Source organism: Nerophis lumbriciformis, linkage group LG07 (genome assembly GCF_033978685.3).
Source record: "Nerophis lumbriciformis linkage group LG07, RoL_Nlum_v2.1, whole genome shotgun sequence".
NCBI classification, from domain to species: domain Eukaryota; kingdom Metazoa; phylum Chordata; class Actinopteri; order Syngnathiformes; family Syngnathidae; genus Nerophis; species Nerophis lumbriciformis.
Genome location: NC_084554.2, coordinates 46227501 through 46252861, shown reverse-complemented (window position 1 = coordinate 46252861; position 25361 = coordinate 46227501). Strand labels below are relative to the sequence as shown.

Here is a 25361-nt window from a genome sequence, read left to right as displayed (position 1 = left end):
TCGCATACAGTAACTGTCTTTAACACACACATTTGTGTAAATGTCAGTCCATTCACATAACTGTCTTCCCTTAAAATACATATACTCAACAATGTAAATGTATATTTGTGTACATACACATACATTATCACGTTAACATCCGTCTGTCCATTCACATACCTGCCTTACCTTACTTGCAATGTAAATGTATGTCCGTGTTTGTGTACAAATCATATAAACATCTGTCTCTCCATTCACATAACGGTGTTTCCTTACCCTACACACGCTTAACAATGTAAATGTATGTACATATAGATACAGTACCATGTAGACATCTGTTTTCCCATTTACATAACTTTATTTTCTTTCTTTCTTTTTTTTTTTTTGTCCTGTCCAGCTTCTCAGGCAAATCATATTATTGATGTAGATGCCCATGTCGGCTGTACAGATTTACTTCACAAAAGAGAAGTGTAGGATACGTCTCTTGTTGCCTTATTTGACTTTATTAAATGTATTTATATTATTATTTGGTGCAGCCGGGCCAAAGCAGGAGGGCATAGAAAGAGGAAAAAAAGGAAGACAGAGGGGACAAGAAGGGGATAAGACAGAGAGACAACAACAACAGCGAACATAACAATAACAACAACAATAGAACAACATCAGCAAATAGGATGTGTACAAATATGATAGTAAAAGTGATCGCAAAGAAGCAGTTAGTGAAATAAATAATAATAATACAGAAATGACAATGAACATTATTACACTACAAATGGAGCAATACAGGTACCAATAGAAATAGCACTATTGATAAAGAATAATAACAATAATTGCCTCTATTGTCAACAATACATATACGTAATGATAACTTGAAATACAAAAGAAAGCAGATAAATGGAGGGGAAGAAAGAGAAGCCAGCTATATTAACCTTGTAGATTGTTATAGTTAAAATAGGTTAAGCTTTGTCAGTGTGCCATGTGTTACCCAGTTTCCCGTAGGGCAACAACGTTAATACATGTTTGATGAAACGTGATTATATGCATGAGTGTATGTATGTATATGTACTTGTATATGTACAGTATGTATATATGTATGTTTGTACAGTGAATGTGCGTGTAACTTTATTTTTTAACATTGTAAATGTATGTTCATGTACAAACCCCGTTTCCATATGAGTTGGGAAATTGTGTTAGATGTAAATATAAACGGAATACAATGATTTGCAAATCATTTTCAACCCATATTCAGTTGAATATGCTACAAAGACAACATATTTCATGTTCCAAACTGATAAACTTTTTTTTTTTTGCAAATAATCATTAACTTTAGAATTTGATGCCAGCAACACGTGACAAAGAAGTTGGGAAAGGTGGCAATAAATACTGATAAAGTTGAGGAATGCTCATCAAACACTTATTTGGAACATCCCACAGGTGAGCAGGCAAATTGGGAACAGGTGGGTGCCATGATTGGGTATAAAAACAGCTTCCCAAAAAATGCTCAGTCTTTCACAAGAAAGGATGGGGCGAGGTACACCCCTTTGTCCACAACTGTGTGAGCAAATAGTCAAACAGTTTAAGAACAACGTTTCTCAAAGTGCAATTGCAAGAAATTGTAGGGATTTCAACATCTACGGTCTATAATATCATCAAAAGGTTCAGAGAATCTGGAGAAATCACTCCACGTAAGCGGCATGGCCGGAAACCAACAGTGAATGACCGTGACCTTCGATCCCTCAGACAGCACTGTATCAAAAACCGACATCAATCTCTAAAGGATATCACCACATGGGCTCAGGAGCACTTCAGAAAACCACTGTCACTAAGTACAGTTTGTCGCTACATCTGTAAGTGCAAGTTAAAGCTCTACTATGCAAAGCGAAAGCCATTTATCAACAACATCCAGAAACGCCACCAGCTTCTCTGGGCCCGGAAAAGTGTTCTGTGGTCTGACGAGTCCACATTTCAAATTGTTTTTGGAAATATTCGACATTGTGTCATCCGGACCAAAGGGGAAGCGAACCATCCAGACTGTTATCGACGCAAAGTTCAAAAGCCAGCATCTGAGATGGTATGGGGGTGCATTAGTGCCCAAGGCATGGGTAACTTACACATCTGTGAAGGCACCATTAATGCTGAAAGGTACATACAGGTTTTAGAACAACATATGCTGCCATCCAAGCACCATCTTTTTCATGGACGCCCCTGCTTATTTCAGCAAGACAATGCCAAGCCACATTCAGCATGTGTTACAACAGCGTGGCTTCGTAAAAAAAGAGTGCGGGTACTTTCCTGGCCCGCCTGCAGTCCAGACCTATCTCCCATCGAAAATGTGTGGCGCATTATGAAGCGTAAAATACGACAGCCGAGACCCCGGACTGTTGAACGACTGAAGCTCTACATAAAAGCTTCAACAATTAGTTTCCTCAGTTCCCAATCGTTTATTGAGTGTTGTTAAAAGAAAAGGTGATGTAACACAGTGCTGAACATGCCCTTTCCCATCTACTTTGGCACATGTTGATTATTATTTGCAAAAAAAAATTAAGTTTATGAGTTTGAACATCAAATATCTTGTCTTTGTAGTGCATTCAATTGAATATGAGTTGAAAAGGATTTGCAAATCATTGTATTTCGTTTATATTTACATCTAACACAATTTCCCAACTCATATGGAAACGGGGTTTGTACATATGCTTCTACTATCATGTAAACATCTGTCTGTCCATTCACACACTCTCACAATACTGTACAGTAGGTCATGTGTCTTGATTTGTCTCTTGTTCTTCTTCTTCTCCAAACAAAACAACATCTCGTCCGCTCCTTTTCCCTTCTAGATAATTGGAACAATCCCACTGATGCCAAACTCCGCAGGGCCCTCCAGCCAATCAGGGGGCGGTAACCCGGCGCTGCAGGTGCCGCCGATTACCCCGCAGCTCCTGACCAACGCTCAAGGCCAGATCATCGCCACGGTGATCGGCAATCAGATCCTGCCTGTCATCAACACCCAGGGAATCACGCTGTCGCCAATCAAGCCCGGACAGCAGGTAAGGATAAAATGTCACTAAACTGCCATGTGCCACATTTGCCAGCTTCGGTCGCAGGGAAAGCTCGGCAACAAACTCCTCCAAAACAAGCCAGCCTCACGCCTCCTCGGTGTTTGCGATTTTAGGAAACAAAGGACACATTTTCAGCGTAAAAAGTGTCAAACGTTCCTCTCCACAAGACAATTTAGACGTTATTGACTCCATAAGGGCACGGTAGAAGTTCTCTTAAGTGCAGCCTGGATGAGCTCTCAGCAGACGGACACTTAATTGTGGCGGGCGGCCACGCTCGCGCATGAATTATCGCATTTGTCAATAACGTTTGCAATTCCCAAGCCTGTCCTGCGTACGCGTGGTGCGTGGAGGGCATCATTTACGCTTGTCAGGAGAGTGCAGTCTGGAATATTTCCAGATAATTCTCCCAGCCTGTCAGCAGTCGTGACAGTGTGCCTCCCCAACAGCCTCCCAAACAAACAAACACACACATGCCACACAGAGAATAATTAATAGCAAAAGAAGGCGAGGAGAAGCTGGCTCGGCTCATGACGGCTTTTAAAAAAGTGAGGCGTTGATCTTGTAAGAGCGATTCCAAAGTGCATAAAACATAACAAACGTTGTCATCAGAAGATCATGAATTATGTTTGATGCGAGGACTGCTGTAGCCAGGCTTTTTTTTGTTTTTGTTTCACATCCAGGCTGCCACTCGTGTGCAAAACTTAATTTGTGGCTTTTTTTTGTTTGTTTGTTTTTTGGAGCGTAAGCGAGCTGAGTTGGCAAGCTAACATCATTAGAACCAGCTGTTAAAGGGGCCCTATCATGCAAAACCAACTTTTCTTACCTATTGCTTGGATTTTACTGATGTCACGCCTAAGGATGATGTTCGAAACCGATTCTCCCGGTTGTTCGATAATAAAAGAACCGATTCCATTGACTCAAATCCCTTTTTGAGAACTGGTTCCTGTTATCGAGGCCACTATAGTAAAGAAAAAGAGTTGGTTCTTTATTCGAATCCCTGGGAACGAATCCCAAATGGGCAATGTTATGCCCATTTGATTGTAGACTCTTACTGACACCTTGTGGCGATATGAAAATACTACGCGTCAAAGTTTGGGCACTTCCGGGTTGACGATGTTAGTCCAGCTCATGAGACAATTGAGAAGTAGGGATGATGTTCGAAATCGGTTCTCCTGGTTGTTCGATAAGAAAAGAACCGATTCCATGGACTCAAATCCCTTTTTGAGAACCGGTTCCCGTTATCAAGGCCACTATAGTAAAGAAAAAGAGTTGGTTCTTTATTCGAATCCCTGGGAACGAATCCCTTCCCACGTACAAGAAATGCTCTGTGGGACGGCAACGTAATGCCCATTTGATTGTAGACTCTCACTGACACCTTGTGGCGATATGAAAATACTACGCGTCATTAGTTTGGGCACTTCCGGGTTGGCGAAGTTCATGAGACAATCGAGAAGTAGACAAGTTGTGTTAGCTCTTACAAGCCTTGGAAAAGATAAGTCTGTAAGTAAACTGTTTAACTTGTTTATGTAACTCAATATTAAGGTGGAAAGTGGTTAAATTTTATAGTAAGATGTTTATTGAAAAACGATTTTTGTGCACTGTTTCAATGGATGTTTTGAGGACTTAAAATGGCTGCCAGTCGTGTATTTCCACCATCGAAATAGTTTCAACACTCAGAAGTATTTGTTTGATGATAGTACTGTATATTTGTGTGAAGCTAATATTTACATATTGTGTATTAAATGTCCGTATGTTAATTGAATCACATAGCTTATACATTTGTCAGTGTGTGTATTTCAGTTTAAAAAAAAACAACAACAGTCCAGTGCAAGACAAAAGTAAAGATAGGAAAAGACGAAGCAGGATCAACAACAATAAAGAGCCTAAATGGATTAATCTGCTTTGGAACTTTATTAGACGTCTTGGATTGTTTGTTAGCTGTCTGCCTGTGTGTGTAGTTAGTATGTTCCAATAGCAGCAGAAGTGCACTTTTTGGAGAGCTGTATTATTTTCAGTTTTGTGCCCAAGGGACTGATTTTATTTAACACTATATTATTATTTGTACACCTATAGTGATCACAGAGACAGGTTGTTTTTGTGTTACTGTATATATTAGTTTTTCTGAAAAATCCCACTTAATATACTTTGGGTAACAACAGTCAATATTTATTTATTTTATTTTTTTAGGGGGGTAACAGTCAATATTTATTTATTTATTTTATTTTAGTTTTTTCTTATAAAATAAAAGTGAGCTTTTGTTAAACCAAATATTGTGTTTTTTTCCATATACAACAACCTATCTGGAGTCGATAAGAGAATCGATAAGGAATCGTTCGATAAGAGGATTCGATAATGGGCTCGAACTCGATAATTTCTTATCAAACATCATCCCTCGTCACGCCCAATATGTGTGGTGGTCAATTTGTACTAGGCGCCATTTAGCCTTTCTCGAAGAAACAATGCCCCTTGCTTGTGTTGTTTTCGTCTGGACGAAGCGTTCAAATCGCGAAAATTATAAACGTTTCTTCAGAGTTCCTCATGAGGTAATAAGGAAGGGCGGAAGGGTGCAAGATTTTACAAAAGATGACGACAAAAGTGGCACACACTCCAGTCCAAGGGAGCAAAGTCAAAGAATGCACACATTTTTAGTGATCGCTCGTTAAAGGTTTGTTTAATCTTTAATATTGAAGTATTATCTTGATATTATTTGTATTTCCTAAACATGTTTGCTACAAGTGTTTCGAAAAGCACTCGGCGAGTCTAAATAAAAGAAAGTAAATGTGAGCAACACCTAAAAGCTTTTACCAAAGGCAACAATCATAAATCAGCACAAACACAATGTTGACATCTATACTTATATCTTTATAAACAATCATAAATAAATCTTTCAGCACATACACAATGTTGACATTTATAGTTATATTCTGATAAACAATCATAAATGAATCTTTCAGCACATACACGATGTTGACATCTATACTTATATTTTGATAAACAATCATAAATGAATCTTATAGCACATACACGATGTTGACATCTATACTTATATTTTGATAAACAATCATAAATTAATCTTTCAGCACATACACAATGTTGACATCTACAGTTATATTTTGATAAACAATCATAAATGAATCTTTCAGCACATACACAATGTTGACATCTATAGTTATATTTTGATAAACAATCATAAATGAATCTTTCAGCACATACACAATGTTGACATCTACAGTTATATTTTGATAAACAATCATAAATGAATCTTTCAGCACATACACAATGTTGACATCTATAGTTATATTTTGATAAACAATCATAAATGAATCTTTCAGCACATACACAATGTCGACATCTATACTTATATTTTGATAAACAATCATAAATGAATCTTATAGCACATACACGATGTTGACATCTATACTTATATTTTGATAAACAATCAAAAATGAGTCTTTCAGCACATACACAATGTTGACATCTATAGTTATATTTTGATAAACAATCATAAATGAATCTTTCAGCACATACACAATGTTGACATCTATAGTTATATTTTGATAAACAGTCATAAATGAATCTTTCAGCACATACACAATGTTGACATCTATACTTATATTTTGATAAACAATCATAAATGAATCTTATAGCACATACACGATGTTGACATCTATACTTTTATTTTGATAAACAATCAAAAATGAGTCTTTCAGCACATACACAATGTTGACATCTATAGTTATATTTTGATAAACAATCATAAATGAATCTTTCAGCACATACACAATGTTGACATCTATAGTTATATTTTGATAAACAGTCATAAATGAATCTTTCAGCACATACACAATTTCAGCAAGACAATGCCAAGCCACATTCAGCACGTGTTACAATAGCGTGACTTCGTAAAAAAAAGAGTGCAGGTACTTTCCTGGTCCGCCTGCAGTCCAGACCTGTCTCCCATCGAAAATGTGTGGCGCATTATGAAGCGTAAAATACGACAGCAGAGACCCCGGACTGTTGAAGCTCTACATAAAACAAGAATGGGAAAGAATTACACTTTCAAAGCTTCAACAATTAGTTTACTCAGTTCCCAATCGTTTATTGAGTGTTGTTAAAAGAAAAGGTGATGTAACACAGTGGTGAAAATGCCCTTTCCCAACTACTTTGGCACGTGTTGCAGCCATGAAATTCTAAGTTAATTATTATTTGCAAAAAAAAAAAAAAAAGTTTGAGTTTGAACATCAAATATCTTGTCCTTGTAGTGCATTCAATTGAATATGGGTTGAAAAGGATTTGCAAATCATTGTATTCCGTTTATATTTACATCTAACACAATTTCCCAACTCATATGGAAACGGGGTTTGTAAATATAGCGTGTGGCTACCCACCTATGTTAACTTAAATAAGTGTCCATAGGTGGGAATGTGAGTGTGAATACTTGTTTGTTCCTGCCTGGGATAGACTCCAGCTCACCAACATTGTGGACAAGTGCTGTAGAAGTGGATGCCGTCTCAGGACCCAGTGATTGGTTGAAAAGATGATGATGATGATGCCACGGACGTGTCAACATTCTGTTTGTGTGTTTGTAGCTGCCTCAGGGCCAGCAGGGTGCAGGCGGTCCCAGCCCCTCCCAGCCCGGCCTGCTCCACATGCCCCACAGACACAGCCCCCTCCAGCAGCCCTCCTCTTCCTCATCATCCAGCTCTTCCTCTTCTTCTGCGCTCAGCGTGGGGCAGCTGGTCAGCAGTAAGTGTGCCACTCCACAAAATACCCCAAAAGTTGTCGGAAATGTTTTGTTATATAACCGGATGCTGGATAAAAGTGACATGTTTGCATTTGCACAATTCAATGTGCATTAAAAAGAGGAGGAAGAAACAGCTTATTTCAATTTACACTTTCTCTGTATCTCAGCGATTACTGATAGTTTGTTCACTTCCTGTGTTTTACAGCTTGGCATTTTAATACATTTGTTTAACATTTAAATAAATATATGGACAAATAAATATATCTAAAAGAGTAAAAATGTACAGACATATTGTAAGTAATATTGTAAGTTTTTGGGGGGTTTTGTGTTTAAATCCCTTTTATTATTTAGATGTATTAACATGATTTTTTTTTAAACGGTTAGTTATTATATAATCGTTTTTTACGGTACAAAAATTAAATAATACATAAATAAAGACAAGGGTAAAAATGTACAGACATACTGTAAATAATAATGTAAGTTTATTGTGTTTTTGTGTTTGAATCCCTTATATTATTTAGATGTATTAACATGATTATTTTTTAAATGGTTAATTATATATTCGTTTTTATTGTCCAAAAATAAATAATACAGAACTGAATGCAAAAAAGTAAACATGTAAGTTCAGTGGGGTTTGTTGTGTGTGAATCCCTGATGTTATTTAGATATTTTAACATCCATCCATCCATCCATTTTCTACCGCTTGTCCCTTTTGGGGTTGCGGGGGGTGCTGGAGCCTATCTCAGCTGCATTCGGGCAGAAGGCGGGATACACCCTGGACAAGTCGCCACCTCATCACAGGGCCAACACAGATAACATTCACACTCACATTCACACACTAGGGCCAATTTAGTGTTGCCAATCAACCTATCCCCAGGTGCATGTTTGTGCACATTTTACCATGTTGTTTTAAATGGTTAGTTACAATGTATTAGTTTGCTATTGGACAAAAAATTTGAAATAAATTATTGCAAAAGAGTAAAAATGTAAAGACATATTTAAATAATAATGTAAGTTTATTGGTTTGGTTTTGTGTGAACCCCTTATATAATTTAGATGTATTAACATGTAGCTATAACAGGATTTTTAATGGTAATTTTATATTAGTTTTTTATTGTCCAAAATGTTTAGAAATACATAAATACTTACAAAAGAGTAAAAATATTGTTAGTAATAATGCACATTTATTTTTGTTTTTTAAGTGTGTGAATCCTTTATATTATTTAAATATATTCACAGGATTTTTTTTAAATGGTAATTTTATATCAGTTTTTTACTGTCCAAAAATGTTATCATACATAAAATACAAAAGAGTAGAAATGTACAGACATATATTTAAGAAATACTGTACGTTTATTGGGGTTCGTTGTGTGGGAATCCCTTACATAATTGAGATATTTTAGCATGTTTTTTATTAAATTGTGAGTTATTGTGTAATAAAATAAAATACTTTATTTAATGCAAAAGACTAAAAATGTACAGACATATTTTCAACAATAATGTCAATTAATTAATTTGAATCTCTTATATAATTTAGATGTATTAACATGTTTATTTAATGGTTAGTTATTATATATTAGTTTTTCATTGTACAAAAATACAACAACAAAAAAAATGTATAGACGTATCGTGCTATTGTAAGATTGTTGTGTTTTTTTTAGTGTGTGAATCCTTTATAATATTTTGATTTATTAATATAATTTGTTTTTAAATGGTTATTTTATAAATAAAAAAAATTACTGTACAAAAATTAAAAAATAAATAAATACAGAAAAGTCCAATTGTACAGACATATTGTAAGTAATACTGTAAGTTTATTAGGGTTTGTTGTGTGTGAAACCCATATATAATTTAGATATTTTAACACAATTTTTTTTTTTATGGTTAGTTATTTTGTACTAGTTTTTTATTGTACAAAAATGAAAAAAATACAATAATAAATAAAAATAATAAAGAGTCAAAATGTACGGACATATTGTAAGTAATACTGTAAGTTTTTTGAGTTGTTTAGTGTGAATGAATCCCTTATATTATTTAGATATATTAACATGTTTTTTTTTTGTTATTTATAACCGGTACATATTAGTTTTTTATTCTACAAAAATTTTAAAATACATTAATAAATACAAAAGAGTCAAAATGTACGGACATATTGTAAGTAATACTGTAATTTTATTGAGTTTTTTAGTGTGTGAATGAATCCCTTATATTATTTAGATATATTAACATTATGTTGTTGTTTTTTAAATGCTTACATTTTATTATTAGTTTTTTATTGTTAAAAAATTTGGTGATACTTCACAGATGGATAATACAAAAAAAATGACACAACACAAAATAAAACCAGTCAAAAACACCCCAATAGTAATAACAACAATAATGACAAATATTATAGTGGCAATTACTTTATACAATTAATTAAAGTAATTAGTGTTAATATGCCATAATAATACAGTACAAAACCACATAAATGTTCACTTGATAATGATAAAGAGTAATTAAAAAAATAAAATAGTTGCCAATGTTATTTAGTGCTCTTGTTTTATTCCTCAAGTGACATGTGTTATTTAGAAATAGAAATAGAAATATTTTCAAAAACCCAAAACAAAAAAATAGCCCACCTTTCATTCTCCAAGTACATGGGGGGCTTTAAAAAAGAAAAAATCGTCGGCACCCTATAAATCACTGCGCACGCAGCCTGTCAACATGCAGCTATTACCTTTCACAAAGTCGGTATTATTCAGCCAAATTGCATTCATCAACGTCGACTCAAAGTAAAGTCATTTTAAAGATGGCTGCAGCGCCGCGGGATGGCATTAAAGAGCCGAAGCGAGTCGCCATTGATCATCTTGTTGTCGACTTGTTGCAGCAACGCACTGAAAACACACCTTGCAAGCATACTTCTAATTAAACATCATCATCATGCTGCACTTTTGTTAACACCTTTCTCTCGCTGAAATGTTTTTTTTCTTTGTTTTATAGTTTTTAATGCAATCTACAACGGCTTTTGTAAACTTAACAGTAAGGAGCATTTTTTCTACACATTATTATCCACATCATTTTATATCAATAAGTAGTAAGTCCTCATGTCCAAGGGCACAATTTCCTACTTTTTTAGGGGTATGCAAACAGAGCCCCCTTTCTCTTCAGGTGTATTAATTAAATTAGAAAAAAGTTTCAATTTATATTCTGTTGTTTCGAATAATCGTTTAATGAAAGTAATTAATACAAATATATAAAATGGTTTTATATTTTAAAAATGTTGTATTTTTTAAAAAATTTTATTTATTGTGTTTGCTAATTTTTTTTTATATTAATGCACATGTTAAGAGTGTAATTTAAATGTTAATGATATGAATAAGTGGTAAGTCCGCATGCCCAGGGGCGCAATTTCCTACTTTTTAGGGGTATGCAAATACATCACAGGAGCCCCCTTTCCCATACTTGCCAACCTTGAGACCTCCAAATTCGGGAGATTTGGGGGTGGGGGGGCGGGGTTAAGGGGGAGGAGTATATTTATAGCTATAATTCACTTGAAGTCAAGTATTTCTTATATATATATATATATATATATATATATATATATATATATATATATATATATATATATATATATATATATATATATATATAAAATAAATACTTGCCTTTCAGTGAATTCTAACTATATATAAATATGTATTTTAATATATATATATGTGTGTATATATATATATATATATATATATATATATATATATATATATATATATATATATATATATATATAAATAAATACTTGAATTTCAGTGTTTATTTATTTACACATATGCACACATAACACTCCTCTCTACTCAATGTTGTATTTGAAAGTGCAATGCTTTGCAGCCAGTAGCACAGCCTTTGAAGGAGCATAGGTGTGTGCAGTGTAATATTCTGGGTTGAAGTCAACAACCAGGCGAGGTGATGAAGTTACGTCTCTTTACTTCATACTTCAGAACCGACTCCCACACTTGCCGTCAGGGTGCGCAATACAACATAAACCGTTGGCCAACCAAAAAGTAACTTTTTGGTTGGCCAACGGTTTAAAAAGTAACCACAGAACTATAGTGTTCTGTGGTTACTTTTTGGTTGGCCAACAGTTTTGACGGCAAGTGTGGGAGTCGATTCTGAAGTATGAAGTAAAGAGACGTAACTTCATCACCTCGCCTGGTTATTGATCACTTAAATTCAAGTATTTCTTATATATATATATAAGAAATACTTGAATTTAAGTGAATCCTAGCTATAAATATACTCCTCCCCCTTAACCCCGCCCCCTGGACCCGCCCACCTTTTACTATCCAGAAGAGAGGTATGATTTATAATCTAGAATTAACTTTCACCTACTCAGAGGCGAAGCAGCAACTCAGTATGTCAATATAGTAGAATAAGCTAGTTAGGGCTCTGTAGGGATGTCACGGTATGAACATTTCTTATCACGGTTATTGTTACAAAAATGATCACGGTTATCATTATTATCGCGGTAATTTTAAATGTTCTCAAAATTTTCAAAAACAACTTATACTGAAATCCTTTAACAAAGTTTTATTTTAAACAAACACAAACACATTCAAAATGTATATACCGGTATGCACCTCGAGTAAAAAGCAACACAAGCATTATAAACAAAGTAATATGGCGGAAACTAAATAATACTATAAATAAATAAAGATTTTGCAAGATGGCACCTTATTGACATAAGACGTAACTGCCCTTTTTGTCCAAATAGATAAAAATAGTGTTCATGTATAAAGTCCAGTCTTACACATAGGACTGCACGACCATGGGCAATATAATAATTTAGATTATTTTTTATCAATATTGATCTCACGATTATTAATCAGGATTATTCTTTATGTTAGGTCGCTGTCAAATACAAATGTATTTAAAATGTAGTAATAAAAAAAGAGCAGTGAAGAAGGGGTCCATCAGCAAAATATTTTACTGATTTTTTAAAAATATATTTAAAATGTAGTAAGAAAAAAGGAGCAGTGAAGAAGGGGTCCTTCAGCAAAATATTTTACAATTTAAAAAAAATTATATTTAAAATGTAGTAAGAAAAAAAAAGCAGTGAAGAAGGGGTCCATCAGCAAAATATTTTAATGATTTAAAAAAATTATATTTAATATGTAATAATCAATCAATGTTTATTTTTCAATGCAAAAATGTATTTAAAATGTAGTAATAAAAAAGGAGCAGTGAAAAAGGGGTCCATCAGCAAAATATTTTGCAATTTAAAAAAAAATTATATTTAAATTGTAGTAAGAAAAAAGAAGCAGTGAAGAAGGGATCCATCAGCAAAATATTTTACTGGTTTTTAAAAATGATATTTAAAATGTAGTAATAAAAAAGGAGCAGTGAAAAAGGGGTCCATCAGCAAAATATTTTACTGATTTTTAAAAAAATACATTTAAAATGTAGTAACAAAAAAGGAGCAGTGAAGAAGGGGTCCATCAGCAAAATATTTAGCAATTTTTTTTTAAATTATATTAAAAATATAGTAAGAAGAAGAGGTCCATCAGCAAAATATTTTACTGATTTTTAAAAAATATATTTCAAATGTGGTAATAAAAAAGGAGCAGTGAAGAAGGGTTCCATCAGCAAAATATTTTACAGATTTTTTTTAAACATATTTACAATGTAGTAACAAAAAGGAGCAGTGAGAAAGGGGTCCATCAGCAAAATATTTTACAAATTTTTATATAAAAAAACTAAAATGTAGTAATAAAAAAAAGAAGTAATGAAAAAGGGGTGCATCAGCAAAATATTTTACTGATTTTAAAAAAAATGTATTTAAAATGTAGTAAGAAAAAAGGAGCAGTGAAGAAGGGGTCAATTAGCAAAATATTTTACTGATTTTTTTTAAATATATTTAAAATGTAGTAACAAAAAGGAGCAGTGAGGAAGGGGTCCATCAGCCAAATATTTTACAGAAAAAAAATTCAAATGTAGTAATAAAAAAAGGGGTAATGAAGAAGTGGTACATCAGCAAAATATTTTACTGATTTTTAACAAATTTATTTAAAATGTAGTAATAAAAAAAGGAGTAATGAAGAAGGGGTGCATCGGCAAAATATTTTACTGATTTTTAAAAAATGTATTTAAAATGTAGTAAGAAAAAAAGGAGCAGTGAAGAAGGGGTCAATTAGCAAAATATTTTACTGATTTTTTTAAAATATATTTAAAATGTAGTAACAAAAAGGAGCAGTGAGGAAGGGGTCCATCAGCCAAATATTTTACAGAAAAAAAATTCAAATGTAGTAATAAAAAAAAAGGAGTAGTGAAGAAGGGGTGCATCAGCAAAATATTTTACTGATTTTTTAAAAATATATTTAAAATGTAGTAAGAAAAAAGGAGCAGTGAAGAAGGGGTCAATTAGCAAAATATTTTACTGATTTTTTTAAAATATATTTAAAATGTAGTAACAAAAAGGAGCAGCGAGGAAGGGGTCCATCAGCCAAATATTTTACAGAAAAAAAATTCAAATGTAGTAATAAAAAAAGGAGTAATGAAGAAGGGGTGCATCAGCAAAATATTTTACTGATTTTTAACAAATTTATTTAAAATGTAGTAATAAAAAAAGGAGTAATGAAGAAGGGGTGCATCAGCAAAATATTTTACTGATTTTTAAAAAATGTATTTAAAATGTAGTAAGAAAAAAAGGAGCAGTGAAGAAGGGGTCAATTAGCAAAATATTTTACTGATTTTTTAAAAATATATTTAAAATGTAGTAACAAAAAGGAGCAGTGAGGAAGGGGTCCATCAGCCAAATATTTTACAGAAAAAAAATTCAAATGTAGTAATAAAAAAAAGGAGTAGTGAAGAAGGGGTCCATCAGCAAAATATTTTACGTATTTTTTTTAATTATATTTTAAATATAGTACCGTATTTTCCGCACCATAAGCCGTCCTGGGTTATAAGCCGCGCCTTCAATGAACGGCATATTTCAAAACTTTGTCCACCTATAAGCCGCCCCGTGTTATAAGCCGCATCTAACTGCGCTAAAGGAATGTCAAAAAAACAGTCAGATAGGTCAGTCAAACTTTAATAATATATTAAAAACCAGCGTGATGTGGGCGCGCATGGAGTCGTATATCAACATGGACGGAGCTGCGTGAAAAAAGCCACCCGGCCTCTTCGCGTAAACTTACCTTAACCACTCGCTCATCTTTTCTTCATCCATCCATCCCTTCGAGTTAGCTTTTATGATGACGCCGGCTGGAAAGGTCTCTTTTGGCAAGGTCTTCCTTTTGAATATCACCATGGGTGGAAGTTTCTGGCCATTAGCATGGCAAGCTAGAACCACAATGAAGGATGACTTCTCATTCCCTGTGGTGCGAATATTCACCGTACGTGCTCCCGTTGTATCCACAGTGCGGTTCACAGGAATATCAAAAGTCAGTGGAACCTCGTCCATGTTGATAATGTTCTCTGGCCGGATCTTTTTTTCAGCTATCTTGTTTTTACAATATGCACGGAAAGTAGCCAGCTTTTCTTGAAAGTCTTTAGGCAGTTGCTGTGAAATAGTAGTCCGTGTGCGGATGGAGAGATTGCGTCTTTTCATGAACCGGAAACCTGTCGCTTAGTAGGAGCCATTTTGTGGTCTTTACAGATGTAAACACACAAAGGAAATGAAACGTAATATCCGCGCGCTTCTTCTTCTTCTACGCGGGCGGGTGGTTGCTTACAGTAGAAGAAGAAGCGCTTCCTGTTCTATGGGGGCGGGTGCTTACCTTGGCGGTTGCTTGCGTAGAAGAAGAAGCACTTCCTCTTCTACGGGGAAAAAAGATGGCGGCTGTTTACCGTAGTTGCGAGACCGAAACTTTATGAAAATGAATCTTAATATTAATCCATATATAAAGCGCACCGGGTTATAAGCCGCACTGTCAGCTTTTGAGTAAATTTGTGGTTTTTAGGTGCGGCTAATAGTGCGGAAAATACGGTAATAAAAAAGGAGCAGTGAAGAAGTGCTAAGTAAACATTGTCCACAGGGAACAAGACGCTCATCATCGTGCTTTTGACTTGTTTCTTTTTTCCTCCTGCAAGCATCCACACATCTGCTTCCTCTGGAAGGACGCCGCCTCCCCGTCACTCACGAGGAGATGGCAGCCTCATAGATTTTTGGCTTAAATCCGCTTGGAGGATTCCTTCAATAATTCATCCATAATGACCAAGATTAATAATTCACGGGTGCAAACTTTGCTTTGGTAAGCAGGATGCCGGCGCTCCTTGAAATCACGTTTTATTAGCGCAGCAATTCTTCAGCGTGTGGTGTCGTTTGAAGACATGCAAACATTCTTTGTGAGGAGCGCCGGCCTCCAAATGTACTGTTTACATGTCTGAATATGAAAAGTCCTCTTTATTCATGGGCCCGAGATGTAGTGACATGCTGGGTGTCATCATCTTTGTATGGGAGCCTGGCGCTCGCCTGCATTCATGCCTTTATTTCACGTTTACCACGGCGGGTCAACGCATTTTAACTCATCGTGACCCGCTCGCGTTCCCTCAGAGCGACAAACTTCCCAGAATGCAGATTTTAAAAAATTCCCTTTCCCGCAGACCCACAGACCGCCCCCAGCGAGGTGGACGGGGTCAACCTGGAGGAGATCCGCGAGTTCGCCAAAGCTTTCAAGATCCGCCGCCTGTCGCTGGGCCTGACGCAGACCCAGGTGGGTCAGGCCCTCAGCGCCGCCGAGGGGCCCGCTTACAGCCAGTCTGCCATCTGCAGGTAAGGGTGGGAAAAACGACACAAATATGTACTGCTTTCTCACATTAGACCAGGGGGGTCCAAACTTTTTCCACTGATAGTCGCACACTAAAAATCAAAGCATGCTGGGGCCATTTTGATATGTCTTATTTTAAAAGCAATACAATATATTCATATTTTAACCTTTAGGCCTTACCTCAAATTTGGTGCCGGGACCCGGAATATTTCCAGCCATGAAAATGTTAAAAATAAGTCATATATTTGTTTTTTTATTTTTCATTCAACACTTCAATCTCTCGATCAACTTCAGGTTTATCTGTTGATATATATGTATACATTTTTTTAATGTTTTATGCCTTTTTTTGTCATGACAAAAACAACAAATATTTTCCACCAAAAAATGTTTAAAAGTGGAATATTTGAAGTTAAGTAATTGGAGCCTTAAATAGGTCAATAATTCATAACATTGAATTTAAATCATTATTAGACAATTTTTAAAAAAAAGTTAGGAAAAGCTAAAATTCTTAGGGATCCAAACGGGCCCCGCGAATACAAGTGTTAAAAATAGGTCAACCATTCCTTTTTTTTTTACTTTGTACACGTCAATCATGAGATTAACTTCAGATTTATACGTCGATTATAATTTTTTATAAAAGATTTTCCATGTTTCTTTTTGTCAAAGAAAACTTTGTGTTTTTATGGGAAGCACACACAATATGCAATATTTTCCACAAAAAGATTTTCAAAGTGGAATATTTAATGTGAAGAAGTTGGAATCTTAAATAGTTTAATGTTTCATAACACCATTGATTTTATTTCGAAATATATTTTGAGTAATGACAGTTTTAAAAGAACAAAAATCCCACCAACATTTCTAGGGATCCAAAGGGCCCCACTCATAAGTGTTAAAAATAAGTCATACATTTCTTTTCTTTTTCACTTTCATTGCTTAAGTCTCTAGATCAATTTAAGATCTATCCGTCAATCATAAGTTTGTCATATGTTTTAATTTTTTGTTTAATGCTCTTTTTGTCAGCGAAAGCTTTGGTGCCGGGACCCGGTTTATTTCCAGCCATGAAAATGTTAAAAATAAGTCATATATTATTTTTTTTATTTTTCACTCAACACTTCAATCTCTCGATCAACTTCAGGTCTATCTGTTGATATATACGTATATTTTTTGTTTATGTTTTATGCCTTTTTTTTTCATGACAAAAACATCAAATATTTCCCCCCCAAAAAATTTTTAAAAGTGAAATATTTGAGGTTAAGTTATTGGAGCCTTAAATAGGTCAATAATTCATAACATTGATTTTAAATCATTATTAGACCATTTTAAAAAAAGTTAGGAAAAGCTAAAATTCTTAGGGATCCAAAAGGGCCCCAATGAATACAAGTGTTAAAAATAAGTCAACCATTCCTTTTTTTACTTTGTACGCGATATTAACTTCAGATTTATACGTCGATTATAATTTCTTATGATTTTTTTCCATGGTTTTTTGTATGTTTTATGGCCTTTTTGTCAAAGAAAACTTGGTGTTTTTATGGCAAACACACACAATATGCAATATTTTCCACAAAAAGATTTTCAAAGTGCAATATTTAAATTGACGTAGTTGGAATCTTAAATAGGTTAATGTTTCATAACACCATTGATTTTATTTCAAAATATATTTTGGGTAATGACAGTTTTAAAAGAACAAAAATCCCACCAACATTTCTGGGGATCCAAAGGGCCCCACTCATAAAAGTGTTAAAAATAAGTCATACATTTCTTTTCTTTTTCACTTTCATTGCTTAAGTCTCGAGATCAATTTAAGATCTATCCGTTAATCATAAGTTTGTCATATGTTTTTATTTTTTGTTTAATGCTCTTTTTTTTCAGATATGCAATATTTCCCCCCCAAAAAAATTCAAATATTTGATGTGACGTAATTGGAGCCTTAAATATGTCAATAATTCATAGCAACCTTGATTTGAATTAATTTTGAGCAATGACAGTTTAAAACAAGTCCAGCTAAAATTATTGGGTATCCAAAAGGGCACCACTCATAAAAGTGTTAAAAAAATATATATATATATTTTTAACTTTCAATGCATCGATCTCAAGATCAACGTCAGATCTATCCGTCGATTATAATTTGTAAAAATGTTTTCATGTTTTGTTTTGTTTTGTCTATTTTTGCCCTTTTTGTAAAACAATTAAAAATGTTATGTCAAAAACACAAAATGTGTAATATTTCCCCAAAAATATGTTTAAAGTGGAATATTTGGGGTGAAGTAATTGGAATCTTAAATAGGTCAATAATTAATAACATCATTTATTTTAATACATTATTATTTTTGAGCAATGACAGCTTTTGAAAAAACAAACCAAAAAAAAACACTGAAATTCTTGGAAATCCAAAAATGGCCCACTCATAAAATTATAAAACATATGTTTTTTGTTTTTTTTACTTTCACAGTTTAAGTCTCTAGATCAACTTCAAAAGTATCTGTCGATTATACATATTTATTATTTCTGTGTGTTTTTATTTTTTGTTTTTTGCACTTTTATGGCAAACACACAAAATAATGCCCTAAAAAATATTTCAAAGTGGAATATTATATGTGAAGTAATTGGAGCCTTAAATATGTCAACATTGACTTTAATAAAAACATTTTTTTGAGAAATTACAATTAAAAAAAAGTCCCACTAAAAGTCTTTACTTCCATAAAGGTGCTAAAAATAAGTCATACATTTTTATTTTTTTTTACTTTGAATGCTTAGATCCCCAGACCAACTTCAGATCTATCTGTCCAATTGTTAGTTTTTATTAATGCACTTTTTGTAAAACAAATTTAAATTACATTTTTAAAGTGGAGTATTTGATGTGAAGTAATTGGAGTCTTAATTGGTCAACAACTAATAACATAATTTATTTTTTTTGCTCTCTTATTTCACTTTTTTTATGTTTTTATTTTTTTATTTTTTTTATCGTATTTCTAGAATAGATTTTTAAAAATGACCTGCGGACTGCAAACGGCCCGCGGGCCGCACTTTGGACACCTCTGCATTAGACAGATATTAGAGTGCGTAATTGTAGCTGTCGTCTCCTCTCCTCCCTTTTAATCCTGTGACATGACAGCTGCGCTTGGCTTATGCAAAATACATAGCGGCGTGTATTACAGCCTGCACTTAGGAGCATTTAATAATTACTAAGGCAACGCTAATAAGATAGTCAACTCCTAAATGCTGCCTTGCGTATTCATGAGGCAGTCAGCCATCTTGTTCCACCTGACGAACACGAAGCATCACTCTGAAGGGTTTCGCAATTTGTTTCCAAGCGGCATCCTGCAACGCAAACGTCCACCGCAGAGGACGTGACGCGTCCTTCTTTCCTGATGACGACCTGCGCTGTTTATGCGACGCGACGCCCCGGGGAAGCTTTTAAAAATTTCATCGCATCAACATCAAACGTGGGATCAGATGTGAAACAGTACAGGGGGGGCCCCTGGCGACTTCTTATGAGGCCCTTTACCACCTAATGTCAAAAAGGCCTCGCATGAAATATTTACTGCCGGGCATAATTCAAATATTTATAACATACATTAAAAGCCATTAGCTTCAAAAATAAACACTCTGCGGGCTCCTCCAGTGTGTGTGTGTGTGTGTGTGTGTGTGTGTGTGTGTGTGTGTGTAAGACACGGGCCCTGACATGCTGATGCTTTAAGTAGCGGGCCGACCTGGGCGTGCTCTCACTTGGTTAACATCACATCAACGTTACGTTTGAAGAGGGCAGACAGACGCCGCCATCTCGTCTCCTTTCATCGCTCACTAACTTTTATATCATCACGAGGACACGAGACCACAGAGACTGCCACGACGGAGACATATTTGCCAAGGAGCGGCCCTTAAAAGGCGGATTATTAATCTGAGGCCATGCAAAAGTGCCCCTGAGTGCAGAGCTGGGCAAAAATTTAGACTCAGGGGCCACATTGAGAGAAAAAAATGTGTCTGGGGGCCCAAGGTGTATAAATGATGTACCGTATTTTTCGGAGTATAAGTCGCACCTGCCGAAAATGCATCATCATCATCATCGGCGGTCACTCGAATGAGTATGACGATCCTCCTGGTAGGGGTGTATCCCTTTATGGAGGATGCCTGTGCGTGACTTTGTTTTGCGTGGGGAGACTGGTGCACAGACAGTCACCACACGATCCTTGACATAATCGGGTCAGGGTCCAGTGCCATGGAGTCCAAGACGACTGGGGACCCTTTTCTGCTGCAGCCTTCTTCCGCCATCGCAGCCGTTGTGGTAGTTCTTAAATCTACCGTCTTCCGCCTGCTCCGCCGTTGAGGTCTTCACCGTATCCCTGCCTAGGGGGCAGTCAGGTACTCGGTCTTTGCCATAATCCATCCATCCATTTTCTACCGCTTATTCCCTTCGGGGTCGCGGGGGGCGCTGGAGCCTATCTCAGCTACAATCGGGCGGAAGGCGGGGTACACCCTGGACAAGTCGCCACCTCATCGCAGGGTACTCGGTCTTTGCCATAATAAAGAAGGAAAAAAACATATACAAGTCGCACTGGAGTATAAGTCGCATTTTTTGGGGAAATGTATTTGATAAAAGCCAACACCAAAAATAGACATTTGAAAGGCAATTTAGAATAAATAAAGAATAGTGAACAACAGGCTGAATATGAAATCTTATACGTCTAGTCTCTTACGTGAATGAGCTAAATAATATTATTTGATATTTTACGCTAATGTGTTAATAATTTCACACATAAGTCGCTCCTGAGTATAAGTCGCACCCCCGGCCAACCTATGAAAAAAACTGCGAAAAATACGGTATACACGTTTAGCTGTAAAAATGTGCAGTACAGTGTGTGTGTGTTTGGGTCCCTTTTTTTCAGGAACACTAATCCCAAAAGTCCGATAAAGTTCTAAAAAAGTTATGACAGACCACCTCAAAAAAGCAGAATGGAATTTTACAGTTTTTTACTGAATGGGACACCCAAAATGTGTCATGATCCGTGGTCCGGATCATGTATTGTGTTTTCTGTTAGTTTTGGACTCCTTCAGTTCCTGTTTGTGCACCTCTAAGTTGTTACCATGGCTGCGTATTAACAAACCCTGTTTCCATATGAGTTGGGAAATTGTGTTAGATGTAAATATAAACGGAATACAATGATTTGCAAATCATTTTCAACCCATATTCAGTTGAATATGCTACAAAGACAACATATTTGATGTTCAAACTGATAAACTTTTTTTTTTTTTTTGCAAATAATCATTAACTTTAGAATTTGATGCCAGCAACACGTGACAAAGAAGTTGGGAAAGGTGGCAATAAATACTGATAAAGTTGAGGAATGCTCATCAAACACTTATTTGGAACATCCCACAGGTGAACAGGCAAATTGGGAACAGGTGGGTGCCATGATTGGGTATAAAAGTAGATTCCATGAAATGCTCAGTCATTCACAAACAAGGACGGGGCGAGGGTCACCACTTTGTCAACAAATGCGTGAGCAAATTGTTGAACAGTTTAAGAAAAACCTTTCTCAACCAGCTATTGCAAGGAATTTAGGGATTTCATCATCTATGGTCCGTAATATCATCAAAGGGTTCAGAGAATCTGGAGAAATCACTGCACGTAAGCAGCTAAGCCCGTGACCTTCGATCCCTCAGGCTGTACTGCATCAACAAGCGACATCAGTGTGTAAAGGATATCACCACATGGGCTCCTTAACACTTCAGAAACCCACTGTCAGTAACTACAGTTGGTCGCTACTTCTGTAAGTGCAAGTTAAAACTCTCCTATGCAAGGCGAAAACCGTTTATCAACAACACCCAGAAACGCCGTCGGCTTCGCTGGGCCTGAGCTCATCTAAGATGGACTGATACAAAGTGGAAAAGTGTTCTGTGGTCTGACGAGTCCACATTTCAAATTGTTTTTGGAAACTGTGGACGTCGTGTCCTCCGGACCAAAGAGGAAAAGAACCATCCGGATTGTTATAGGCGCAAAGTTGAAAAGCCAGCATCTGTGATGGTATGGGCGCGTTATAGTGCCCAAGACATGGGTAACTTACACATCTGTGAAGGCGTCATTAATGCTGAAAAGTACATACAGGTTTTGGAGCAACATATGTTGCCATCCAAGCAACGTTACCATGGACGCCCCTGCTTATTTCAGCAAGACAATGCCAAACCACGTGTTACATCAACGTGGCTTCATAGTAAAAGAGTGCAGGTACTAGACTGGCCTGTCCAGACCTGTCTCCCATTGAAAATGTGTGGCGCATTATGAAGCCTAAAATACCACAACGGAGACCCCCGGACTGTTGAACAACTTAAGCTGTACATCAAGCAAGAATGGGAAAGAATTCCACCTGAGAAGCTTAAAAAATGTGTCTCCTCAGTTCCCAAACGTTTACTGAGTGTTGTTAAAAGGAAAGGTGATGTAACACAGTGGTGAACATGCCCTTTCCCAACTACTTTGGCACGTGTTGCAGCCATGAAATTCTAAGTTAATTATTATTTGCAAAAAAAAATAAAGTTTATAAGTTTGAACATCAAATATGTTGTCTTTGTAGCATATTCAACTGAATATGGGTTGAAAAGGATTTGCAAATCATTGTATTCCCTTTATATTTACATCTAACGCAATTTCCCAACTCATATGGAAACGGGGTTTGTACAACGTTGAAACAACATGCTTTTTGACGACTTTTATTTAATCTCAGGTTGTGACGTTGATTTGACCATTTAAATTTGGTCATTTCCCAACCAACAACGTGGATCCAATGTTAAACATCAACGTTGTCTCAATTTACAAATACAACTATTCTGCAACGTTGATTCAAAGTCACTTTTAAAAGACGTGTACGTATAATCAACGTTGTATCAATGTCTTGTGCCTGCTGGGATGATGCTAAAAAGTATTGTTCGACAACTGTACGAGTGTGTGTGTGTGTGTGTGTGTGTGTGTGTGTGTGTGTGTGTGTGTGTGTGTGTGTGTGTGTGTGTGTGTGTGTGTGTGTGTGTGTGTGTGTGTGTGTGTGTGTGTGTGCGTGAGTGAGTACTAAACATAGATGATGCATGTCTGAGCAGGCACTCTGAAGCAGAGTGGTGCGTTCAGGGTCACTTGTTCCTCCTCACGCTGATGCAGCCATTGAAGGGGAGTGCCTTACGCTCATTTGCCTTGTTGTTGTTGTTGTTGTTGTCGACCCTCCTTCCTTAAAAAAAAGCCTATCTGGTCTCCGGTGACTCTTCATATTTACTAATGTACTCCAGATGCAGCGCGGCCAGAATAAATATTACCTCCTGCTGCGTGCCTCAGCATCTCCCCATTTAGAAAGTTGTGTGTGTGTGTGTGTGTGTGTGTGTGTGTGTGTGTGTGTGTGTGTGTGTGTGTGTGTGTGTGTGTGTGTGTGTGTGTGTGTGTGTGTGTGTTTTTGCACAAGAGCCTCCACAGTGTCAGTCCACTCCTCCTCCGGATGGACTTAAAAGCATCGCACAACACGACTCACCACATAGGAGCAAAATGTGCTTTTATTGTGATAGGACTTGAATGCTCATCAAAGTTGAGAGTGACTGAATATTGTCTTTTAACAATGGAACATTCAAGCGTAAAAAGAAGCGAACCGCTGACAATAACACACTTTTAATGATGCGTTCAGTATTGTTAGTGATTAAGCATGCAATTGTAAAAATAAGTTACTTTATTGGTCACTTCCTGCCTACGTCACGTCACTTCCTGTCCTGTTTCTTCTTAATCTTCCTCTCGCTGAGGCCGCTGCTTCTTCTTTTTCTTTTTTCTTTTTTTTGGAGTAAAAAAGACAAAGACAAAGCCTTTCCCCACACAGTCAGTCGTAAAATGCAAGAAGGTTAGAATTTAAAAAAATTAAAAAATGTTAATAAAAGCAGAAAAAAATTACAAATGATTTAGTAATTAGATCTTTTTATGTCGACATGAAACTGAGACCTCCTTCCTGGCGGACATGACGCCGACCCGTCCGCCGAAGATAAGCTCACCCAGGGTGTTTGAAAAAAAAGCAGGCTTTGCTACATGTCTTAAAATCAAGCTCTGCCAACTAGGGCTGCACTATTAAATACATTTTAATCATGATTTTTGCTGCCATGATTAAATGAGGGTGATGGTCAATGACCATCAACCCTTGGGGGTCCCACTAATGTGGTGAAATTTTAAGGCCCCTGGGGACCCTTAGACTTAGATTTAGAAAATCTTTATTGTCCCCGAGGGGCAATTTGGTTTGCAGCAGTAGTCATTAAAAACAAGGTACAACAGTAAAAACAAGGTACAACAGTAAAAACGAGGTACAACAGCAAAAACAAGGTACAACAGTAAAAACGAGGTACAACAGTAAAAACAAGGTACAACAGTAAAAACAAGGTACAACAGTAAAAACGAGGTACAACAGTAAAAACGAGGTACAACAGTAAAAACGAGGTACAACAGTAAAAACAAGGTACAACAGTAAAAACGAGGTACAACAGTAAAAACGAGGTACAACAGTAAAAACGAGGTACAACAGTAAAAACAAGGTACAACAGTAAAAACTAGGTACAAATACATCAAATACATACAACATACAAACCATCATGAAGGCATTGAGCGAAAAACTAAAAACATTTGTAATACAATAAAAACTAATCATCACACGTCGCTTCCCACTAAAGTGACTGCATAGCAGCTAAGCTTGTTTAAGAAGCTCATTTATAAAGTCAACAGCTGAGGTAACAAATGATCTTATGTATCTGTTGTTTTTGGCCTTTCTATTACAAGGGCATACCTGCATCCTGAGGGCAAGAGTCTAAACTCTGAGAAGAGAGGGTGCTGAGGGTTGA

The 25361-nt window shown here is 35.9% G+C and overlaps 1 protein-coding gene across 5 annotated transcripts in view; it reads left to right on the top strand.

Moving 5' to 3' along the window:
* The window catches only part of pou6f2 (POU class 6 homeobox 2), a 251247-nt gene that overhangs the window by 217654 nt on the left and 8232 nt on the right, over positions 1-25361 (top strand). For all 5 annotated transcript variants that reach the window (XM_061965060.1, XM_061965059.1, XM_061965056.1 and 2 more), the window contains 3 exons: positions 2811-3020; positions 7622-7778; positions 16357-16525. In XM_061965060.1, coding sequence (XP_061821044.1) covers positions 2811-3020; positions 7622-7778; positions 16357-16525 — 536 coding nt within the window. The remainder of the gene's footprint in view (positions 1-2810; positions 3021-7621; positions 7779-16356; positions 16526-25361) is intronic.